Below are 21,707 nucleotides of genomic sequence, written 5' to 3' on the forward strand. Positions count from 1 at the left end.
AGAAAAGTGCTATACAAATACAGGCCATTTACCATTTATTTTTCTCTTGAACTGATTCAACCAAATTCAGTTAGACATAAACAGCTGTGTAACACTCAAGTTTGACAGCATCCCTCATTTTGATATCTTTGTCCACATGTAACTTTCTGAAGCTTATATTTTAAAAAAGGCTTCATTACTTGAGGTTTTCTAACACAGTCATCTTTAGTGACATCTGGTGGACAGAATATGAACAGCAGCTTGAATCTATCATGACTGCCCACTCTGTAGAGCTGAGACTGTGACACGTGTCAGTTCAAAAAAAAAAAATAAAAATTGGCATGTGAATGAATTAAGTCTTTATTTGTCAGTTGCAGTTGCCTACAGGTGAAATTGACCTTTTCTGACCATATATACAATACAAAAACATCACATTGTCTATTTGATTAATAATTTTAGTCTGTACACTGTCTCATTTACCCTGGTGTGTTCTCCCTTTGCTTGTGACCTCACAATATTTGAAAACATAATTGATAGAAAAATAATTAAATGAAGCCCTATACAACAGTCATGTAACAGGTTAGGGGCGATCGTGGCTCTAGAGTTGGGCGTTTGTCTTGTAATCAGAAGGTTGCCGGTTCAAGCCCCGGCTCGGACAGTCTTGGTCGTTGTGTCCTTGGGCAAGACACTTCACCTACCGCCTACTGGTGTTGGCCAGAGGGGCCGATGGCGCGATATGGCAGCCTCGCCTCTGTCAGTCTGCCCCAGGGCAGCTGTGGCTACAACTGTAGCTGCCTCCACCAGTGTGTGAGAGTGAATGAATAGTGGTATTGTAAAGCGCTTTGAGGGGTCCCGAAAAGCGCTATATAAATGCAATCCATTATTATTAGTGTGTTTGTGCTGTGTGGTTTACCTTTGAGCAGGAAGATTTAAATTTAAATATATTTCATAACATATGTATTTTTCATAGATGGTTTTGGGGAATAATAACTTATAAACCTGTAAAATATAAACATAATAGATATAATGTTATTATATTTTATGTTTATTTATGAACAGGCAGAACACTTACTCCATGTCTCATTATCTCTCACACTGGTTCACTCTCTCTCACATAAAATCCCCACCAATGATTCAATGATTCACTTCCTTATGAACCACCGAATCAGGTACTGAAGCAGTGACTGAATGAAGCTTCAGATGTTTCAGACATTTGGCCTTTTTAATGTTACTACAGACTGATTGATCTGGGTTTGATACCCACTGTGGGAGAGGTGGGTCACAGAAACATGTTCTGCTTGCATGCTAGTCAAGTGATGCTTAAAGCTTGTGTTTACCCTTCAGGAGAAAGATTGTTTCATTCCTGTGGGAAACTCTTAGTGGACTGTGTGGGACCCTGACCTGCAGACAGGTTCCTGAAAGACAGGCACACATTAAAGTAGGAGGAAGGTTCCTTCTGAGGTAACCTGCTCAGCAAGCGTATGAGTTGTTTGAATTCACAGATCACCAAGCTGCTGCTTTGTCAGGTGGATTTTTAAAAGCTGGGCCGAGAATGTTCAACATTGGAGGTTGTGGGTGTGTTATGGTGGTTTAACCATAATCGCATCTCAGAGGAAGACGAAGGTTGTTCCAGTCTGAGCGTCTGTTCAGTTTGAGGCCTGTGATTGGTCAGCTGTTAGGAAGCAACATAACTTCCTGTTTTGACCTTCAGCTGCTGACTCAGCTCAATCCACCCATCCTCACACTGACGGCCACATTTCTGGGCAACAAGCTGAGAAATGTTAATAAGGAGGCGACAAGACAAAGAAGACCAAGGATGAAGGAGGGAGGAGTTAAAGGAGGAATAAAAACTGGATTCACTGTTCAGACTGTAGATAATTAGAGATATTTTTTTTTTTGTATCAGCCTTCACATCCACAATCATCTCCTCATAAAAACTGTAAAAACATATTCATATCATAAACTGTGAAATCAAAGTAATAAAAAAAAAACCCAATGAGGACGTTTTAGCATTGATTCCACATTATAATCAGTGACTTTCCTTTTTGTCACTGACTCATTTATCACTATAAACTCAATAGTGGTCAGATAATGAGCTCCATATTAACTATTCTGTAACCACTGCACATCTGTTCAATTGTCACGTGTCTGTCTTTGCTGAATCCTTTACAAGCACTCTTAAAGAAAACAAACATTAGCCAAACACACGGTTCATCCTGGTGGGCAGGCGTCGGTCATGCAGATTCCAGAGGTGCTGTAAAAGGTCATAAAGTTAACACTCTGCTGTAAAAAGAAGCAACACTGGTTTCAAACACAGTATGTGTCACACTGTGTTCATTTCTTCCCTGTAATTTCAACATTTTTTCAACAACACAGTGTACCTTCATCACCAACACACAGCCTGTAACCACAGTTTTCTTCACACACAAACCCAGTAATCCTGTGGTAGAAAAACGTGAAGTTGTGTCCTGCTGTAAATCACATGATCAAATCACATGATTAGCCCTCTGCTGTAGAAAAGTAACGTAAATGTTATCGCTGCGCAGGTGTATACACACTTTTTCACAGTGACCTCTGTGAGCAACACAAGGTAGTGAATAACACACCCATGGTAAATTAAAAAACACCCAGAAAAATTAAAACTAAAAAGGTTAAATTTGCAGAGTTCACATAGTCATGTGACCCAAGTTTCCTCCTCTGGTCTCCTCCTGCTCCTGCAACAGAGACACACACAGAGATACATCCACCCTTTTGTCATGTCTGGGTGGTGGTTAACCTTGCATAGTGGTGTTAAGTCAGTCAAGTCTTGTGAGCTTTTATCAGCTTTTACCAGGCAGTCAGTCCCCCATTTTTTTTTTCACTCATTATTCATTCATTGATTCTTTCTTTGGTGATAGTGGAAATTATCGCTGCATTTCGTTTCCACCCTCAGCAAAACGACGACATTTCAAAAAGAAAAAGAATTTAGACTGCATTGCCTCGTTGAATCCCTTTAGACAGGGACTCGCTTTCTAATTGTCCCAATAAGTGACTTTCTCCTGAGCACATTTTAATTTTGGAGAAACTCACTTTGCAACGGTTCGCAACAACATGTTGTGTAGTTCTTCCTATTCAACGTTCAGATCTGCTTAGATGACAGAAAAATGATCAAGCAAAACTTTCAGTGCACCATGAAAGTAACAAAATAAAAAGGAAAAAAGAAAAGAAATAAAGGCCTTGTTAAATCATGACATGTGCTCCTCGTCTCCCAGGACAGTAAATCATACCAAACCTAATTGGCAGGCTCAACTTTGTAACAAAAGACAAATCATCAGCCAGATTAATCTCAAAGCATTCATCCAATCACACACAACATACAGCATAACCCTGTTGTCTTATCACATCATGAGTCTCTTCTCATGTAATGTTAAAACTTCACACGCATCAGAAACTCACAATCAGCTCTCTCATTTAAGACCCCTCATCAGCATTCTGTTTTCTCCTCTATGATGCAGCCATCTGTCCTCCTATAATATTCAGTCCACTAGTCTATGTATCACTTTCATCTTACTAGCAGTGTTGGGCAAGTTACTTTGAAAAAGTAATTAGTTATAGTTACTAGTTACTTCTTCAAAAAATTAACTGAGTGAGTAACTGAGTTACAATATTCTAAAAGTAATTAATTACTTGAAAAGTAACTATTGCGTTACTTTAAAAAAAAAAGTTTAACCCTCTGAGGTCCAGGGTATAATTGGCCATTTTTAACTACTTTTGATTTTCTGTCAGTTTTGGCCGGCGGTCATCGGTTCTGTCCAATAATATGACGCGAGACTGGAGTAAAAGACATCCATGGATTGGCACTTTATTAAAGAAGGAGCATGATAAGAGCACAAGAACACTCACCATAACTAACAAAATGGCTTCCTTTTATACTCTACCTTTTCAGGTGAGCATCCGGAATAGCCCAAGTATGGGGGTTAACTAATCAAAATGAACACATAACCCTCCACACAAACAAACATACAATAACATTAAAGCACATCACAAACATATACATATTTCCAACACGTACTATAAACAAACCAATAACATAAGCTTCACCCATTTCTATCTAAATTAAAACCCTCTTTAACCACACTCCCTAACCTGGCACACTGGTCTGCTCCAAGAGCTCTTAAACAGGTGTTTGAGCCGCTTTCACTCCTTTGTGCCACATCCTGCAAGAAGCAACCAGGACAGGTGAGTACCTTTACAAGTTCTCATTTCACATATGTTTAGGTTATTGACAAATGATTAACTGCAAGCAGCTCTAACTTTGGCTCTTCTCCGACACAGGTAGGATGGCCAGTCCCCCTGTCTCTTTTCCGTTACAAGCTGTCAATTTAATCGTATGTCAAATAACCTAATAAAAGACTCCATAAGACTAATGTGTTTTCTTTATAACCCTATTTTAAATTCCTAATCCAACAATTAATCATTAACAATGCCAACAAGGTAAGGGAACCCCTGGTCTCCATTACATTTTCCCTCCACATTTTACCTTTAAAAACTATTTATTTGCCTTGTTTGGTATCATCCTTTTCAGCACAACCTCACGTGTCTGAATTTACAGTCATGTTTTTATTTTGACATACTGTATTAACACAATTGATCTAAAATCAGACAAAAAACATAAAATCAGAGTAGAAAAGGTTATATTTTTTACTGTAACAACCACAAACATGTTTAATGAATCATATTTCATAACTTTAAATGTAAATATAAATCGTCAATTTTAAAATCCTTTGCACAAGTTTTGCAAACAACAAAGTTATTTGCATCCATTTAGCTTTTACCTTGATTTTTAAATAACCATTTCAAACTATTTACAGAACAATCAGCTGTTCTGCATTCAATAAGATGACACACAAATTATTTGTTCCACTCCAAAAACATAATTTCTGTCCACTATAAAGGAGAACATCACAGCCTGATACCAGCAGGTCTGACAGCAGCAGGTGTATCACTCCTGTTTCTACCTGGAGACAGCAGTCGCCTCATTGTTCTGACACACAACACAAAACTATCCACAACACTACACACTAACTACACAAGACAACACATTAACTACACACTCCAAACACGCTAAACGTCACAAATCTCTCACATCTCAAAACTCTCTCTCCCTCTTTTTCTGCTCTCTCTTTTGTTTCCTGTTCTCATGCTGTCCTCCCATAGGTGCCCAGCGTGAGAAGGGGTCTCTTTTTTTCCTCTTGTACTTTTCCCATTGTTGTGTATTTTTCCAGTGTTTTCTCTGTAATGCTGCCGATCTCCGACTGTATTCCCATGTGATGTCTTTGTTGTGTGTGTAAGTCGGGGGGGGTCCTATTCCTCTGCGGGGCAACCTGCATATGGCCAATAAAGCATTCATTCAATTCAATTCTCTCCCAAAACTTCCCCTGTTTTTTGTTTTTGTTTTTCTCTCATAAGCAGAGAGTGCTTGCTAGCTCTGTCCTTAGACAGTAAACGTGATGAAACTATTGCGGAAAAAACGCCGCGTATATATTGTTTATCATGACTCTGGTTTTACGTGGCCTATCAACACAATTTAAAACTGGCATATATCACCTTGTTGCTTTGTCATTAAGTGGTCATGTGATTGGCTTACCACGACTCCTTTATTCTTCCTCAGTCAAACAGCAGCACTCATGCGATTGTTTTGCCCCCTTAGCTCCAGGTGTTGTGCTAGACAGTGATCGTGATTACCGTCCGCGGGAGCGCAGCTGCTTAAAGCTGTAGTGTCCAGATTACTTATGTAGTCAGCTACTTCCATGCAGCTGATATAAGATGCAGTAACACAGCTTCAACCGTCTGTTTGTTGAAAAATAGTAACGGACGGCGTTTTCTTGTTAGTAACTGTAACGGTGTTGTAACAATAGTAATTAGTTAGATTACTCGTTACCGAAAAAGTAACGCTGTTACGTTTCCATCACTGCTTACTAGTGACTTGGACAAGATGAATCTCATTCTTAGACGCTGTCTGGTCTTCATGAGTTTCATTGCATGTGTATGTAGGGTTAGTATGGGTAATGCATTTTCTGTTTGTGTGTTTTTTGTGTACCTTTCTTGTTTTGTAGTCCAGACTCAATTCTCAATTTTCCCACTTAAAGCAGTCAGTTTCCTTTTTCCCAGGACTGCTAACCCAAATTTTTGATTCCCCACACTAAACAAACAGCCTTCCTCTGTGCCTTCACCTGCTCCTCTCACTCCGTTCTTCTCTCCCACTTTGCAGTCCAATGGCAGTCAGTTCTCTTCAGCTTTGTCCTGTATCATCCTCACTGTCTCATCTTGCCATTTCACTCCAAAAGTGGCAAATGTCACTCAGACAGTCTCCTCAAAAGTCATCTTCACACACAGTGAAGTTGCAACTTGCTGAAAACGCATCTCCATCCATCCATGTTGATGGGTTTTCTTTCTCTCTGATGCCGTTTGCACACACTGCTGCTGGACCTCTCTGCTCAGGACTCTGCTGTTGTCTCTTGGGCTGCTTTCAACTGTTTATGTGCTGTGTTTCTGGAACTGCACTCCTTGTCTTCAGGCAGAGGTTAACTTCCATGGAGCTTATTGTCTCAGGGTGAGGAACACATGGGAGTTAAGCTGTAAACACCACTCAGCCAAAAGCTCGGCCTCAGTGTTTCCTAATGATGTTAAACCTATAATTTTCCTCCCGACTGCTGCATGTGGAAAATTGATTCAGGTCTGCTTTTCACCTGAAGTGACAAACTAAGACATTTTCACTATTCTCATCACTGCTTAAACAACACACATCTCTCTCTCTGTTTTTGAACTCTCCTTTCTTAAAAACAGAAAGTGGGATTGCCGTTGTTTCAGGCTGAGAAACACCAAACACCCTTCATTTATCATTCATATTTCATCAACACAAATCTTTTTTTATTTCTTTTGTGGCCACTGGGTTAGAAAGTGACCTGCAGAATCATCTCTTCCCCAGTTCGGGACCAGTTCACACACATACTTTCACAGCTGTCTGTGGCTCACACACAGTGACGTCAGACACAATCACCTGCTTTTGGCCAAAACAAAAAACATGATGCTGATGTTACAAAGGTCTCACACACAGGAATCAGGATGCAGAAAAGCTGTTGCCCATCTGAGGTGTGAGGACAAAACTGAACTCTCAGATAGCCGCATGCTTGAGTTATCATAGCTCTGTTTCCCTCCCCTCTGATGCGTTCTAAGCCAGCTCCTGCTCTGATAATGTGTAGCTTGCTCATTAGCTTGGAAGTGACTGCATACAAAACAGCAATCAGACTCACTCTCACAGACCACGTCTGGCCCGCACTCACACACAAAATAGACCTATCGCTTGCGTCTACACGCACAGTGCTCTCTGTTGAAAGCTCTCCAACGCCCCAAATGGGGGAGATTCCAAACTCTCTTCACGGCGGAGTCACCAAACCTAAGTTGTCTTTAAAACTGTCAACGCCCCCAATGGCATAGAAGCCTGCATCTTTCTCACGTGGCTAGCACGCTCCCGGACTCGCGTTTAACGCACAGTCACGTAGCTACTCTCTAAGGCCTTCTGTACTTACTGTTTGTGTTGCTTTTCATTCACGGGAAGAGTCTCTGGATCCCGCCAATTGCCATTCAACCCGAGGGGAGTTCAGAAGCTAACTCACTGGCCTGGCGACAAAATTAAGCACCAGGGCTTTCATCAGGCGTCCCAGATGCTGGCTGCTAGCAGACTTCGGCGGCGGTGTCTCCCCCCTCCTGGACGCAATGTGTTGGGATCCGGCTCGGAAGGACCAAATAAATGTTGGGTCTGCGCTTCCACAGGGCCCGCTATTTTAGAAACGAATTCTTGTTAACGACAAAAACAAGACAGAACCGGGTTTTACTTGCTAGCAGGGGAAGGCTGGTCAGAACCAGGCTCTTGGAGCTCAATGCTCCGCACCTGACGCCTAACCGACGCCTAACCAACTCCTTCAAAGAGCAGCCTTCCTCACAGCTTTTTATTTCCATGACACAGTTTACACACAAAAGTGCACACAAGCACCTCCCATTGTAAACCCCTCCTATGGTTCTAAAAGATAAGGCACTATGTGTATATGTGTGTGTGCACGTGCGTGTATGTGCATGCATATGCAAGAGTGTGTGTGTGTATGTTTGTGTCATGGGGTGCGTTTGTGTGACCTCCTGCTCACCAAAAGGATCATAAAAGCAGGAAGCTTACAACACAAGAAACATCACAGATAGGATGTGCCTATAATAAAAACACGTCAGCCTTCCCCGGCACCAGATTGGCTGGAGAGGTGGTCATGTACAAAGGAATGTCTTTGATCCTATAGTTTGAACTAAGACTTTACAAATTTAAGAAACACAATGGCAACATTTAACAATTTAACTCCAACAGGGAGACAAACTCTCTGCTGTAGTCACAGAACAAAAGAAAAAAAGAAGAGAACTTGGTGGCTGACCATATGGAGACAGGAAACATTGAACTCTTCCTTCACCAAAGTCATAGCACAGTCTTTAACTTTCCCATCACACCACTGCTGGAGTCTTCCAGTCTCATCCCAGCCAGAAGTTTGGTACCACAAGCAAAGAGCCAGCATTTCCGTGATGTCTGTTTAAGGCTTTTATGCTGACACAAATGACAGTTTTTTTAAGGGTAAACAGGCCTGTGCCATGATGATAAAGACACAAAAACATGTGACCTGGAATTTTCTGAGCTTTGCTTTAATCTTCTGTGGTTAACCACAACGATCCTAAAGTCAGCTTAATGAAGGCCTCAGTTTGAAAACTGAGGAACAAAAAAGGAAAAAAACATTAAACGCAGAAAACAGGAAGTAAGAAAGAGTCAAGATGTGACTGTTGACACTTTTTATGTGTTCGATCATCTCAGCAATGAAAGGAAAATATTTGCCTCATATATTCTGTGAAACTTCTGTACCTTTACATTTACTGAAGCAGATGTTGAAGCACTTGTAAGAACAAGAGATGCACCAGTATCATTCTCATTCTCAAACTTCAGTGAAACCAGTAAATCTGTTTGTACAGAAGAAGAGTTTGTTCCTCTGTGTCAGCTTTATTTGACTCCCGTGAGCTCCTTAATGTAAAGCCTGTTGCTGATGCTGCGTGAACTCCAACGTCTGGACTCCGCAGCTGTTCCACTTAAGGCACATGGTTTCATTGTGACCAAATTAACATATATCCCAGCATGCACTGGGGTACCCAGGAGGCCTGTAGGCTGTCAGATATTGGATTAGGGTTATTCTCTGTCAGCGTGTCAATACTATGTTACTGTAGATATTGTTCAGTGTTGATGGCGGCTTGTTGCTGGATCGGCTGAATGTGAAAGTGAATAAGAACACAGCGATCTGAAGGACTGATGACATCACAAGCCGACAAATTTAAAATGATTAATGCTAACGTTTAATCTGAAAACTGTTAGAGCATCAAAGTTGCAAAAGATCATTTTCTTTTGTCTAAAAGTGAAACCAGGAGGATATTTGCAGTAATGGCCTTCTCTGTGGTTCACACATGGAGACGTCTTTATGGAATTGGAAGTAATTGCATCTTTATGCGTCAGCTGATGAAGTCATGTGATGGGGTCATGTGACACAGTTCATTTGAGTCAGCAGCAAATTAGCAGGATTCATTTAACAGCAAGATGAAGATGTTTCTACTGTCTCTGCTACTTGTGAACGGTACTGTTACCTCCAATTATTAGTATTAACATTAATGATGTTTTACTGTATTTTACTTGAGGCAAATTATATTACTGTCATTTTTTTAAATGTTGATTGTGATATGAATAATGTATAACCTGTTATACATTTAAAACTATAAACTGTTTCACAAATTATTTCAAGTAAAATGGAAACAATGGGGATGATTAATTTCATTAACCCTTTAAGACCTATCATAGAACCAAGTCCGCCAGAGCTTATAGTATATTTTTACATGCTGTGGAGCCATTTTTGGAGCATTTCAAGTTGCTATACATCAATACAACCATTATAGCCCAAATTTTAATAATATGTCTGAATTAAGTGCATAGTAATTACATAAATTGCAAAAAAAAGTGCAATAAACTAGAAAAAAATTTAAAATCGTTTCTTTTGTTTTTAACATATATTTCTAGTTAGAGAAATTTCAGAGGCTTATCCCTCAAAACTGTAAATACAAAAAAGTTGCACAAAATAGTTTCCCACCACAGGAAATTTATTTTGAGTGTCTTCATAGTTTTATTTTTGAAATACACCAATTTTTATATACTGCAGGAAAAACGAAAATGAATATTATAATGCAAATTTGCAAAAAAGCAGCATATGCATCAAAATAAACTATTTCCAGCAGTGCAATATGAGTCCTAAGCATCCCAGAAACGACACAGAAAGTCATAAAGTCAAACATAACTTTTAAAAACACAAGTATAGGCTCATGAGGCCTTGAAGGTAAAAAAACTACATATACCGTGAAAATGACGTCACTTCCGGTTTCGGGCAGGTAATCGCGGACATGCAATAGTTTGCGCTGACGATCTATTCCAACGTAGGAAGTGTTATGAACAGCTGATCGGATCGGCAAAGCGTGTTTCTGGAATATTATGTTTTTGTTGCTGCAAGTGCTTTTTATGCAGTTTTTGCAAAGCTATATGTGGAAGGAAACTGTGACTTAGGACAAGCTGATGGAATAAGATGTAAGTACAACTCCTCCGGTTTCATATGCAAAAAAAAATTATTGCGCTAGCTTATGTGGTTGCAGTGCTACCGGGATTTAAACATAGTTACGCAAAACGGAGCGTGCCTGCTCCGACCGGCTTTAAAGGGTTAATATAGTTCTTATTGGCTTATTATGTATTGTAGTGCCCCCAATGAGCTTAAATCAAATAAGTGTGTTTCGAACACATTGATAATATGAACTTGGCCAAGGACAGAATCCCACAGTTGATCTCTGATATGAATGTTAAGGTCTTTTTCTTATTTAGTCTTGATGAAAGCTACTGAAGAACATTGTAAATTGTAAATGAAATTGCAAAGAACTGATGTTATGCCCCTAGAGGTTTGTTTTAGCATTAAAAAATCTACTACTACCACTCTATTGTTACTAGGCAATAGAAAGTGACAAGCCTAAAGTCACAGGTAAAGAAATCTTCATTTATGAATAAGACTCCATGGTGACCCAAACTGGTGATGACAGTTCAAGAATGTAGTGTCACCAATATAACATACACCTGATATTTGTGGCCCAATAGTAGTACTGGCACCTCCCACCAGCTTGGGTCTTTGAAGAAGAGCTTTCCTCAGTTTTGGATGTTTTCCATTCCAAAAAATAGTGCTGTCAGCGTTAAAATGATGTTAACGCCATAACCGCATTAACGCAGCAAATCTTCGTTAGTTAACACCTGAGCCTTCTCATTAACCATATACAATTCACTCATATTCATATAAATGTTGTATCCGGAGATGCAGAGAATATACTAAAACCATTAGGTATATTAAGTACAGCAGGTAAGGAAGTGAGCGACTTTGAAAGAAATAGAAGATGGCCATCAGCATACAGTGAAACTCTGTTTGATGTTGCTTCTCCTTGTATGTTCCCATTGCCCAAAAAGAAGACTTTTTTTTAAATAAAAGTCTGTAAAAACCCACTGGGGACTGGCGATTTCCCGGATTTCTTCCTTATTATTATTATTATTATTATTATTATTATTATTAACTGTTTTAAACTTCAGCAGCTCGTCATGACCATGTTATTGACCAATTACAAGTAGGTTGAAACTGAATGTCTTAATGAATGTTAAGACGGTGTTAATCATATACTGTGACCTTCACAGTCACAAGACCTTAATCCAGCTCAAAATCTGAGACATTTTAGAGCAACCATTATCATCAAAACATTAAATGAGGGGATGTCTTGGGTAGGAATGATTTTTACATCCTCCAGGAGGATAACAGTAATGTGATGAATGTATGCAGAGGAGACTGATGGAGGACCAACACTTCTTGGTTTTGCTTTAACCGTTTATGACCGGTTGGACCGGGCACGCTCCGTTTTGCGTAACTATATTTAAAGCCCGGTAGCACTGCAACCATGTAAGCTAGCGCAATAATCTTTTTTGCATATGAAAGAGTTGTACTTACATCTTACACCATCAGCTTGTCCTAGGTCACGGTTTCCTTCCACATATAGCTTTGCAAAAATTGCATAAAAAGCGCTTGCAGCAACAAAAACATAATATTCCAGAAACACGCTTTGACGATCCGATCAGCTGTTTGTAACACTTCCTACATTGGAACAGACGTCAGCGCAAACTATTGCGTGTCCACCATTACCTTAATTTTTGATTTTATGCCTTTCTGTATAGTTTTTGTGTCACGTTCCTGGGTCTGTTGACCCAGCGTTCTGAGTTTTAGTTTATTCTGATGTTTATGGTATGTTTAAGTTCTTTAGGTTATCTAAGTTCATTTGCTTATTAGTTTCCCCTTGTGTTTCCAACCCCTGTTAAGTCTCCCTTGCCCTTCATGTGGTTCATGTCTGTTTCTTATGCTGTCAAGTTCATGTAGTCATGTCTGCATTTCATTATGTTACCTATTTTATTTTCTAAGAGGTCCTGTGTTTTGTTTTACTCTTTCCCTGTGGCGTTATGTTCATGTTGTGTCTACTGTGCCTTTCTGTCCCATGTTTCAGGTTCCTATGTTCTGTCTCCTCAGTTGCTGTTAGGGTTACATGTCTAGAGTTCAGTCAGTGTGTTTCCTGTTTTACTTTGAAGGTCCGTGTCTCATGCCAGTGATTCTAGTTTTGCTTCCCTTGTCTCGTCCAGCTGTGCTCTCCTTCTGTGTCTCATTCCGTCGTTATCCGTCAGTGTATTTAAGCCCTGTGTTTCTCTTTGTCAGTGTTGTAGTCTCTCTCGTGGCTGTGTTTCCCTTTGTGTCAGTTTATTTATTTGGGCAAATTTGCATTATAATATTTGTTTTCGTTTTTCCTGCAGTATATAAAAATTGGTGTATCTCAAAAATAAAACTATGAAGACACTCAAAATAAATTTCCTGTGGTTGGAAACTATTTTGTGCAACTTTTTTTTTTTTTTTTTACAGTTTTGAGGGATATCTCTCAGAAATTTCTCTAACTAGAAATATATACATTAAAAAAGAAAGCGATTATAATTTTTTTTCTAGTTTATTGCCCTTTTTTGCAATTTATGTGGTTACTATGGACTTAATGCATACATATTATTACAATTTGGGAGATAATGGTTGTATTTATGTATAGCAACTTGAAATGCTCCCAAAAATGGCACTACAGCGTGTAAAAATATAAAGATAAGCTCTGGCGGACTTGGTTCTATGGTCCATGTTATATTCCCAGTGCTCCAGGCTTGTGAAATCTAAAACCAGTATTTGAATACATTCACGCTGTTTGAGTTTGATGTTACAAGTTAGAATGACATTAAAGTCATTAACTGGAGATGAAAAAGTATCACTTTTCATAACTTTTAGTTTTGGAACCTGAAATGAATCTGTATGTTTCCCTGGTTGAACTGGTGCACTCAGACTGGACTATTCTCATTTCCCTCACATAGTGTGCATTTTTCAGAGAAGTTCGACATATGCAGATTGAATGCTCTTTGATTTCAGTATTTCTTGCCCCTATAAAAAAATTACCTGCAAACAACCTCAAAATATGGAGCTAATTTGTGTTTTTCTGTCCTCACAGTTTCCCTGGCTGTGGTGGTGGAGGTGAATGAGGGGAAAATGTTTGTCCTATTACCCTGCCAGTACTCAGGAGTTATATTTAAGAACCACACAGTGATGTGGACTCGCAATGATCTCAATCCCAAAACTGTCCACCTACAACAAGAAGAAGGAGATGATCTTAGAGAACAAAACAAGTGTTACAGCGAGCGCACATCAATGAGACCTGATGCTCTGAACTCTGGAGACTTCAGCCTCACTCTGAGAAAACCAACGAAGACTGACAGTGGAAAATACACCTGCTCCATCACTGATGGACAAGAAGAACTGATAGTGAGACGCGTATGGCTGCAAGTCAAAGGTCATAAATAAATTACACCTGCTGTAACCAAAAATCAGAGGCTAATACTGTAGATCATAGGTGTCGAACTCCAGGCCTCAAGGGCCGGTGTCCTGCAGGTTTTAGATGCGTCCTTGATACAACAGCTGATAGACCCTGTGCACAAGAAAATGCTAACTTCCTGTTTTAAGACTGGATGTAGGGCTGTACATTTCCGTTAGCTTTATTTTGCAGTCAATTGCTACTGCGAAGGTGGACTCAAAAATCATGTCCAAAACACAAAAACGGAAAGATTACGTTAGGTTACAAAGAGCAGACTGTGGGAACACTCATGGCTGTGTCATAAAAAATCTAATGGTCAATTTTGATGTTTGAAGTGCGTAGATCGATTGTTTGTTTACATCACTCAACACAAGCAGAACTGCATCACTGCAGCAGAAGACACATCGTCCACATTCAGAAGCACATCTCTGTATAGTGACTGGTCTTATGATTTAAACAGGCAAATGTTCAGCATTCAAACTACAGGTGAACAATAGTCAAAGCCACATGTTTCCCAGTTATGTCGATATCAGTACACACCTACACAGCATGTCAACAAACCGTGCAAAAAAATACATGAATGATTGCGGGTAAGGGTCTCTGTGTGCTAGTATTTACGAAGGGTATGTTGTGACTTTTAGTGCAATTTTTCATGCTTTTTAAAGCGCATTGTGTTCTGTGTCCTGATCGACAGTAGATCATTGTCGATCTCCTCCGTGCCGTGCCGGAGGACTCGCTACATCGATCACTAGCAGTGTGACTGCTGTACTGTATGTTTCTAAGTTTTCTCCCCAACAAACACAACAATGTCGACGAAACATTTTGCACAGTCAAAAGCACCTGCGGTAGCACCCAAAAGGCAGAGGAAGATCCTAACCATTGCACAAAAAGTTGGACTTCTGGACATGCTAAAGGAAGGTAGAAGTTACCATATTTCTTTAAACTATACTGCGCACCGGATTATAAGGTGCATTAAGCTTAAATTAAGCAATTAAGTTTAAAGTTAAATTCATTAGTTCTAAAATCTGTCATTGTGATTTATAGAAAAACAAATATGCTGTATGTTTATTTCTCAAATAAATGTTTAGGACTGAAACCAGGTTTTTATCTTTGGTTTCATTCTATAATGGAAGGTTTGAAGAGTTTAAACAAGAGAGAAAGGTGTGAAGCTGTTCTGTTCATGCCTGTCTGAGAAAAGTCACCTTCTCAAATACTGAGAAATTAGAATACTTTGTCTCTTTTGCTCTGAGGCGCAAGGGAAAAATATGAACATGTTGATGAACATCATGTACAGATATATTTGGTAAATGCCCAAGACATCCTGAGAAATGTAAATTGCTGCTTGAGTCGTCCATTTGGTTGACTTTTTTTTGGAAAAGCCCACTGTAAACAAGACGCGAATATCACACCGGAAACGAAGCGCCCTACAGGAGTTTCCCCACCAGAAGTAGCATATGCTAAGGTGCACATAGTCTATTTAAATAGCTAAATTACCTCCTCAGCATGTCTTGAAGTTCTCTAGAGGCCTGGTAATGAACTAATCATTTGATTCAGGTGTGTTGACCCAGGGTGAGATCTAAAACATGCAGGACACCGGCCCTCGAGGCCTGGAGTTCGACACCGCTGCTGTAGATACAGGTCAGAGGTCATGAAGTTCATGCATCCATAAGAATGCGGTGGGGTGTTTTGTTACTTACCTGCAGAGGAGGGGTTGGAGGATTGGGTTCCGGGGGTGGTGTTAGAGGTGGCTAATTCACACAGCTGACCTCCATCATCTGATCATGGCTCCCGATTTGTGTATGTTGCCATAACCAGAAGCGACAACACTGTGTGTGGTGTAAAGGTAGGAGTTAAAAAAAAAAATCCCCAAGCTCGGGTTCCTACCAGAGGCCTGGGAGCTTGAAGGTCCTACACAGTATCTTAGCTGTTCCTAGGACTGCGCTCTTCTGGACAGAGATCTCCGATGTTGTTCTTGGGATCTGCTGGAGCCACTTACCAATTACCACTGTGACCACTGTTACCTTCATCCTCCACATCTTCTCAAACTCTTCTCTGAGCCCTTGGTATTTCTGCAGCTTCTTCTGTTCCTTCTTCCTTGTTGTAATTCGGTGTAGTGATCCCATCTATCACTATGGCCGTCTTCTTCTGCTTGTCTACTAATGGTGGTGGCTACACTTTTGACAAGACTTGACGATGCATGGAAGTTCACCTAACAAGTCTACATTTGTTTTTGCTCTGCATTTAGGTTTTTCAGCTTATCCTGATGTTTTGTCTCGTAGTGCCGTCTTAAATTAAATTCCTTAATTACAGCCACATTAGCTCCACATGGCTTTACCGGCAATGTCTGTAAACATATATTCAGCCTCCCAGTGGTGCTGAAAGGCTCTGTTTTCAGAATCAACTTTTCTCTTCGCCATTGTGAGCGGCTAGCTTCGTGATAACAGAAGTTTGACTTGGTTGATGCAGAAATGTTGCCAGCTAGCTAGCGTTTGGCAAGGAGGCTGCAGCGCTGTATTATGGGATCTGTAGTTTGTGTGTTATTAGCACCTCATGTCGCCGGGCCATGCATAACAATAATAATAAATCTATATAAAATGATCTCGCGGGCCGGATATAAATCTACGCTGGGCCGGATGTGGCCCACGGGCCTTGAGTTTGACACATGTGCTCTAGATTAAGGTAAAAGGTAAAGGCAGTGCAGACCTCAGTTTGTGTATATTACGTTAAAATGTGTTGGGTGATATTAATTTTCTGTTTGTTTTTTCACAACAGGATCTATGTTCATGGAGTGGTTTATCATAATTTTATTCTGTGTTGTGGTCATCCTTGTTTGCATAGCTTATGTCTACGGTGCTCACAGGAATCAAGCATTACAGCACAGAGCAGAGAAGGTATGTGAGTCTGTGTCTTGCTGGGTATTGTTTTTGTATATGACTGCATTTATGTTTATGGGTGTTATCAAAACAAAAGGTATGGAAGATCTAAATTGAGACAAACAGACACACACATTCTGATGCTTTCCTCTCTGTTCTTTAGGAAATGTAAGAAGCTTTCTGTTCTGCTACACAGCTGGCCTGCCTCAGGAAACTACAGTGGACTTGAGATGCTCAAACTACAAACATCGCTGTCCACACCGGATGGTTTAACTGGCATGCAAAGTGAAAATGATTCAGTTCTGTTAACCTAAATATATAGCTGATGCTTCATAACTGATATTTGAGGTCAGGGGTCCTTAATATTGGATATCACACTCTGAACAGGACACCAAATTGTCTGTTTTCTGTGTTGTGGTGTTTTATTGATGTAAAGTCGTTTTCTAGCAGTGCAGTTTTTTTTACTCTGCTGGTGACCATTGAGGGCACATTTCCACACACTGGTCTCAACTGTTCAGCTTTTCTCTTGCATGAATTTGCTGATGTTGTTCTTTTTGAAATCTTGCGTTGTTTGCAAATGACTGGTTCTGAGCACTCATTTATACAAACCTTACTCAGACAGACATGTTTTCTACACAAGTGCTTTCTATCCAGTATTCACACTTTGATGGATTGATCAATATGCCGCCCACACATTTGACTTGCAGACGGGGATCAAACCATCAACCTTCTGATTTGTCGATGATCTGCTCTACCTCCCGAGTTACAGCCGCCTCGTGTGTTTTAAACATCAGTGAAGCACATTTGTTCCACCAGTATGTTTTTATCACACGTCAGAGTAACAGTCTAACTGGGGATCATGAAAATGTTTCATCAATGTCACAGCTGCGACGGCAGTCGTGTGGAGAGACGATACCAAGTGCAAGCGCGGAGGAAGGATTTGTTATGATTTAACTTTATTTACAGAGGGGCAAATCTAAATACAAACTGGAATGACTAACTAAACAATTCTAAAACGCAGACAGAACACAGGGCATGCAAGCAGCAATGACATGGAGAGCAACATGCAAAAAATTATACATTAATGACGCAGATGGACAAGTAACAATCAAAAGAAAACACAGGGCTTAAATACACACAGGAGCAATCAGAGAATGGAAGACAGGAGGGAAACACAGCTGGCAGAAATCAGAGCTGACGAGACAAGGAAGCAAAACATGACACACGACACACAGGACAGGGTTCTATCAAAGTAAACCAGGAAATACAACAGGAATGCATGAGCTTAATATGAGACATGTAGGGAGGGAACACAGAGACGTGGGACCAGGGCAGGCACAGAGACACAGAACAGAAGGAGCTCAAAACACAAACCAAACAAAGAACAAGAAAATCCCAAATCCTAAAAAACTAGAGGGTTAAACTTAATTTTTTGTTCATTCAGTTTTAAAATTAACCAGAAGCCAGTGACCATAATGAGTGTGGATGTGGAAGCTGCTGCTCTGTGAGCGTGGGAAAGTTCCAAATAAATACAGGGTCATGAGTGACCACATGGGGGCGCTGTTGGGCACTTTTTGGTCTATTCAAAAATACATTGATCCTTCAGTCTGCTGGGTCTGAGCAAACACAGTAAAATCACAGCATTGGAAATATAATAAATCTGAATACAGTAGAAAAAATGAAACTTTATTTACACAAATGAAGGAGAGTTGTTATTCTCTCCTGATTTACAGTTTATTTACAGACACAATTAATTTACAATAAATCTGAACTTCATGGTTGTTATTCATTCATATCAGTGTTAGCATGTGTGCTGTTCGAGCAGCATCTTTCTGTCACACCCAGAAAAGACTGAAGTCCATTCTGAGCCTGTAAAAACGTCTCTGTCGTTAACACGGTTTTTGAAACAAAGCCCAGAGTCCTTGATTTTACCCTCTGCCAGGATCAAAGCTCAGCTTTACTCCACCTGTCTGACTTCTTCGTGTGTCTGTGTCACATTCAGTGACTGCCTCTTCTTCTTTGTTTCTCTTTGAGAAGCTTTACATGTAAAACGAGGCATCGAAGCTTCAGTAAAGCCTTTATTTAGATCCTGTGTGGAGCTGCACGACCAACATGTGACTTTCAGCTTTGATTCAAAGTGTTTCATTAACAGCATCACATTAACTGATCTGGAATTAAAGACATGTTTACACAGGGGTGTCCAGGGTGAGGCTGTTCACTTATTTAATGACACTAAATGAATGAAACACATAAAACCTGCAGCTGGTTTAAAGTGTTTTACTGGCTTTGATTGTAATTTTAAATACATGTGCTGAAAAGCTGAAGTGAATCGATCAGAGAGTAAAAACTAAGATCTTACAGGACCTGCTCGGCTGCAGGTTCAGTTTATCAGAGTTTGAGTTTCTGTGTGAAGGTCGAAGTTCAGTCATCACATGAGTATCTAACATGTCATAAAGGTCACCAGGATACTCGTATAAACACTGATCTTTAACATAGAATCAGGCTTTATGTCTGTACTATTCTCTACACACAGACTGTAACACCAACCTGAAACTTTAACTTCATTCAAGAACCAAATTTACACATTAAGGAGTTTATTTTGTTTCTTAGCAAAGTTCACATTTTATTGCTGCTTTGCTGAAGTTTGGTCGAGTCGGGCTGTAAACGATCTGTGACACAGACACACCTTATTGACCCGTCTGCTCACATTTCCTCACAGGCTTTGATTTAACTCTGTGGATCAGCAGCAGTGACATGGTCACAGTGGGTACTGTAGCCGTCAGCCTCATGTCCCGTCTGAAGCAGTGTGAGAGTGTCAGTAGATGATCAGCAGAGGAAAGTGAAGCTGCTGTGAGCTGATGTCCTGAAGGGCTTTTAAAGAGTCTCTGAGTTTGACAGGAACATGAAGATGTTTGTGGTGTTTGTGATCCTCCTGCACGGTAAGTACACCTTCCTCTCTCTGCTCTCATCATCAGCTTTTCTTTCATCTCTCTCTCTTTAATGTGTTGAAGTGCAGCAGGAGGAGATTTCCATCAAACACTGGATTCTGATTCAGATCAAACTAACAATCCAAAGCAGCAACTTTCAAATCTCTGGATTCTTCTTGGTGGCTTTCAGATGAGCTCATGTTACAATCAGCTGCTGTGTGTGTTGTTGTGTAGCTGAAGCTCTGACTCACATTTCATATGTGACCAAAGGAAACTTGGGGCTGTGTGTGTATTAATGTGCAAGAACCCCGTTATAATTATTAATAAGAATGAAAGTTGTTGTGATTTGACTGTTTGTGGGTTTTTTTGTTATCATAATTCTCTGAATCATTGGTCTCTCACTGTTCTTTAAATCTTTTGTGTTGTCAGTACTGTCAGTGGTGTAAATGAGGTTTGATGGTTGTTGATGGTTGTTGAAGTTATCTCAGAGAGATCAATGGCAGAGATGCTGTCTAAATAAATATTAACACTTATGTGATTTGTGATGCATCTGTGTCATCTGTAGGAAATGTTGGGGTTATTTATATCACGAGTCAAAATTCTCTGATTTGTTTCTTCTTCTTTAAAAAAGAAGAGAAGTGACAGCATGTAGTGTGGTGCAGACTCACTGCTAAAACGACTTTTACTTGTTTTCCCAGTAAGGTGGCCCACGGTCAGACAGTGAGGAGCTACTGATTGATATTATGTTGGTAGTTGTTTGTTAGTCACAACATTGGATCAGGGAATTAGTGCAGTCCTACTAGTGATACAGATGCTCTCGGTTTACTGTTCAATTTTCCCACGGAGTTTTCCAATTATCTGTAACAGCATGTAGTGTGGTGCATAGATAACGGTGTCAGGAAAACTATGTAAGACCAGAGTCTGAGATTTTATTTTTTTAACCAAAGTTACAATGTTAATTTAAAATGAGCTTTGATTTATATAACCAGGTGTCATTAATGATTAAAAAATTAATTATGACAGTACCAAAAAAAGGTGAAACACCAATGAACCGAGGACTGACCCCTGAGAAACCCCTGATTGGATGGTTATTTGTGCAGATCTAAAACTGCTAACTGAAACATATAAGCCTCTGCCCTTTAGATATCATGAAAACCAGTCTAGAACCTGACCTGTCAAGCCAGCTAAATTACAAAACCTTTGAATAAGAATGTCATGGTCAACAGTGTCAAAAGTGACAGTGAGTTCAAGAACTAAAACTGAAACTGTGTCTGAGTCACTGCTGTTTGTCAGGTCATTGATGCCCTTGGTGTTCACTCTTTGTGTGTTAGAGTATCACTTCCTGTTACAACCCACAGTGGTGTTCTTGAGTAGCTTTTAATTAGCTACATACCAACATACCAATTTAATTAAAAACTTTTCGACAACTTCTTATTTTATAGTGTCATCTTCATGTGCTTCATCCAAAGCACACTCTATGTTGATTTACCTGGTAATTATTTTCACAGCATTCACTCACTGTCTTTAACGTTTTCTAGCTTAGCTCATAGCCAAATCGCTAGCAGCATGGCAACTGGCTAGCAACCATGGTCAAGTGTCTTCCAGGGGCCAGTGCAGGTGACATTGAAGGAAATTAAATTTTCCACTTCAGCTTATTAATTAACCAAAGACCAACACAGAGTTTTAATTCATTTGAAAGCCTGATGCGTAACCCTGCCCAACCCTAGCTGAAAGACCTGTACCAACATAGAGCAGAGCAGCTATCTGAACGCTACCCCAACAGAGGTCAATTATCTTGTTAATAATTTCACCTCCTCACTACGTGTGACTCTGGATACTGTAGCTCCGGTGAAAACTAAGGCCTCAAATC

General features: G+C 40.0%; 1 protein-coding gene across 1 annotated transcript in view; it reads left to right on the forward strand.

The window, feature by feature from the left end:
* The first annotated feature begins 19,713 nt into the window (after positions 1 to 19,713).
* LOC146389554 (uncharacterized) overlaps positions 19,714 to 21,707 on the forward strand; it is a 57,387-nt gene continuing 55,393 nt past the window's right edge. Inside the window, exon 1 of the mRNA XM_084910617.1 lies at positions 19,714 to 19,849. Coding sequence (XP_084766743.1) covers positions 19,813 to 19,849 — 37 coding nt within the window. The 5' untranslated portion in view covers positions 19,714 to 19,812. The remainder of the gene's footprint in view (positions 19,850 to 21,707) is intronic.

The sequence above is a fragment of the Perissodus microlepis genome, chromosome 3, assembly GCF_051167445.1.
Source record: "Perissodus microlepis isolate ML-2025 ecotype Zambia chromosome 3, ASM5116744v1, whole genome shotgun sequence".
Lineage (NCBI taxonomy): Eukaryota > Metazoa > Chordata > Actinopteri > Cichliformes > Cichlidae > Perissodus > Perissodus microlepis.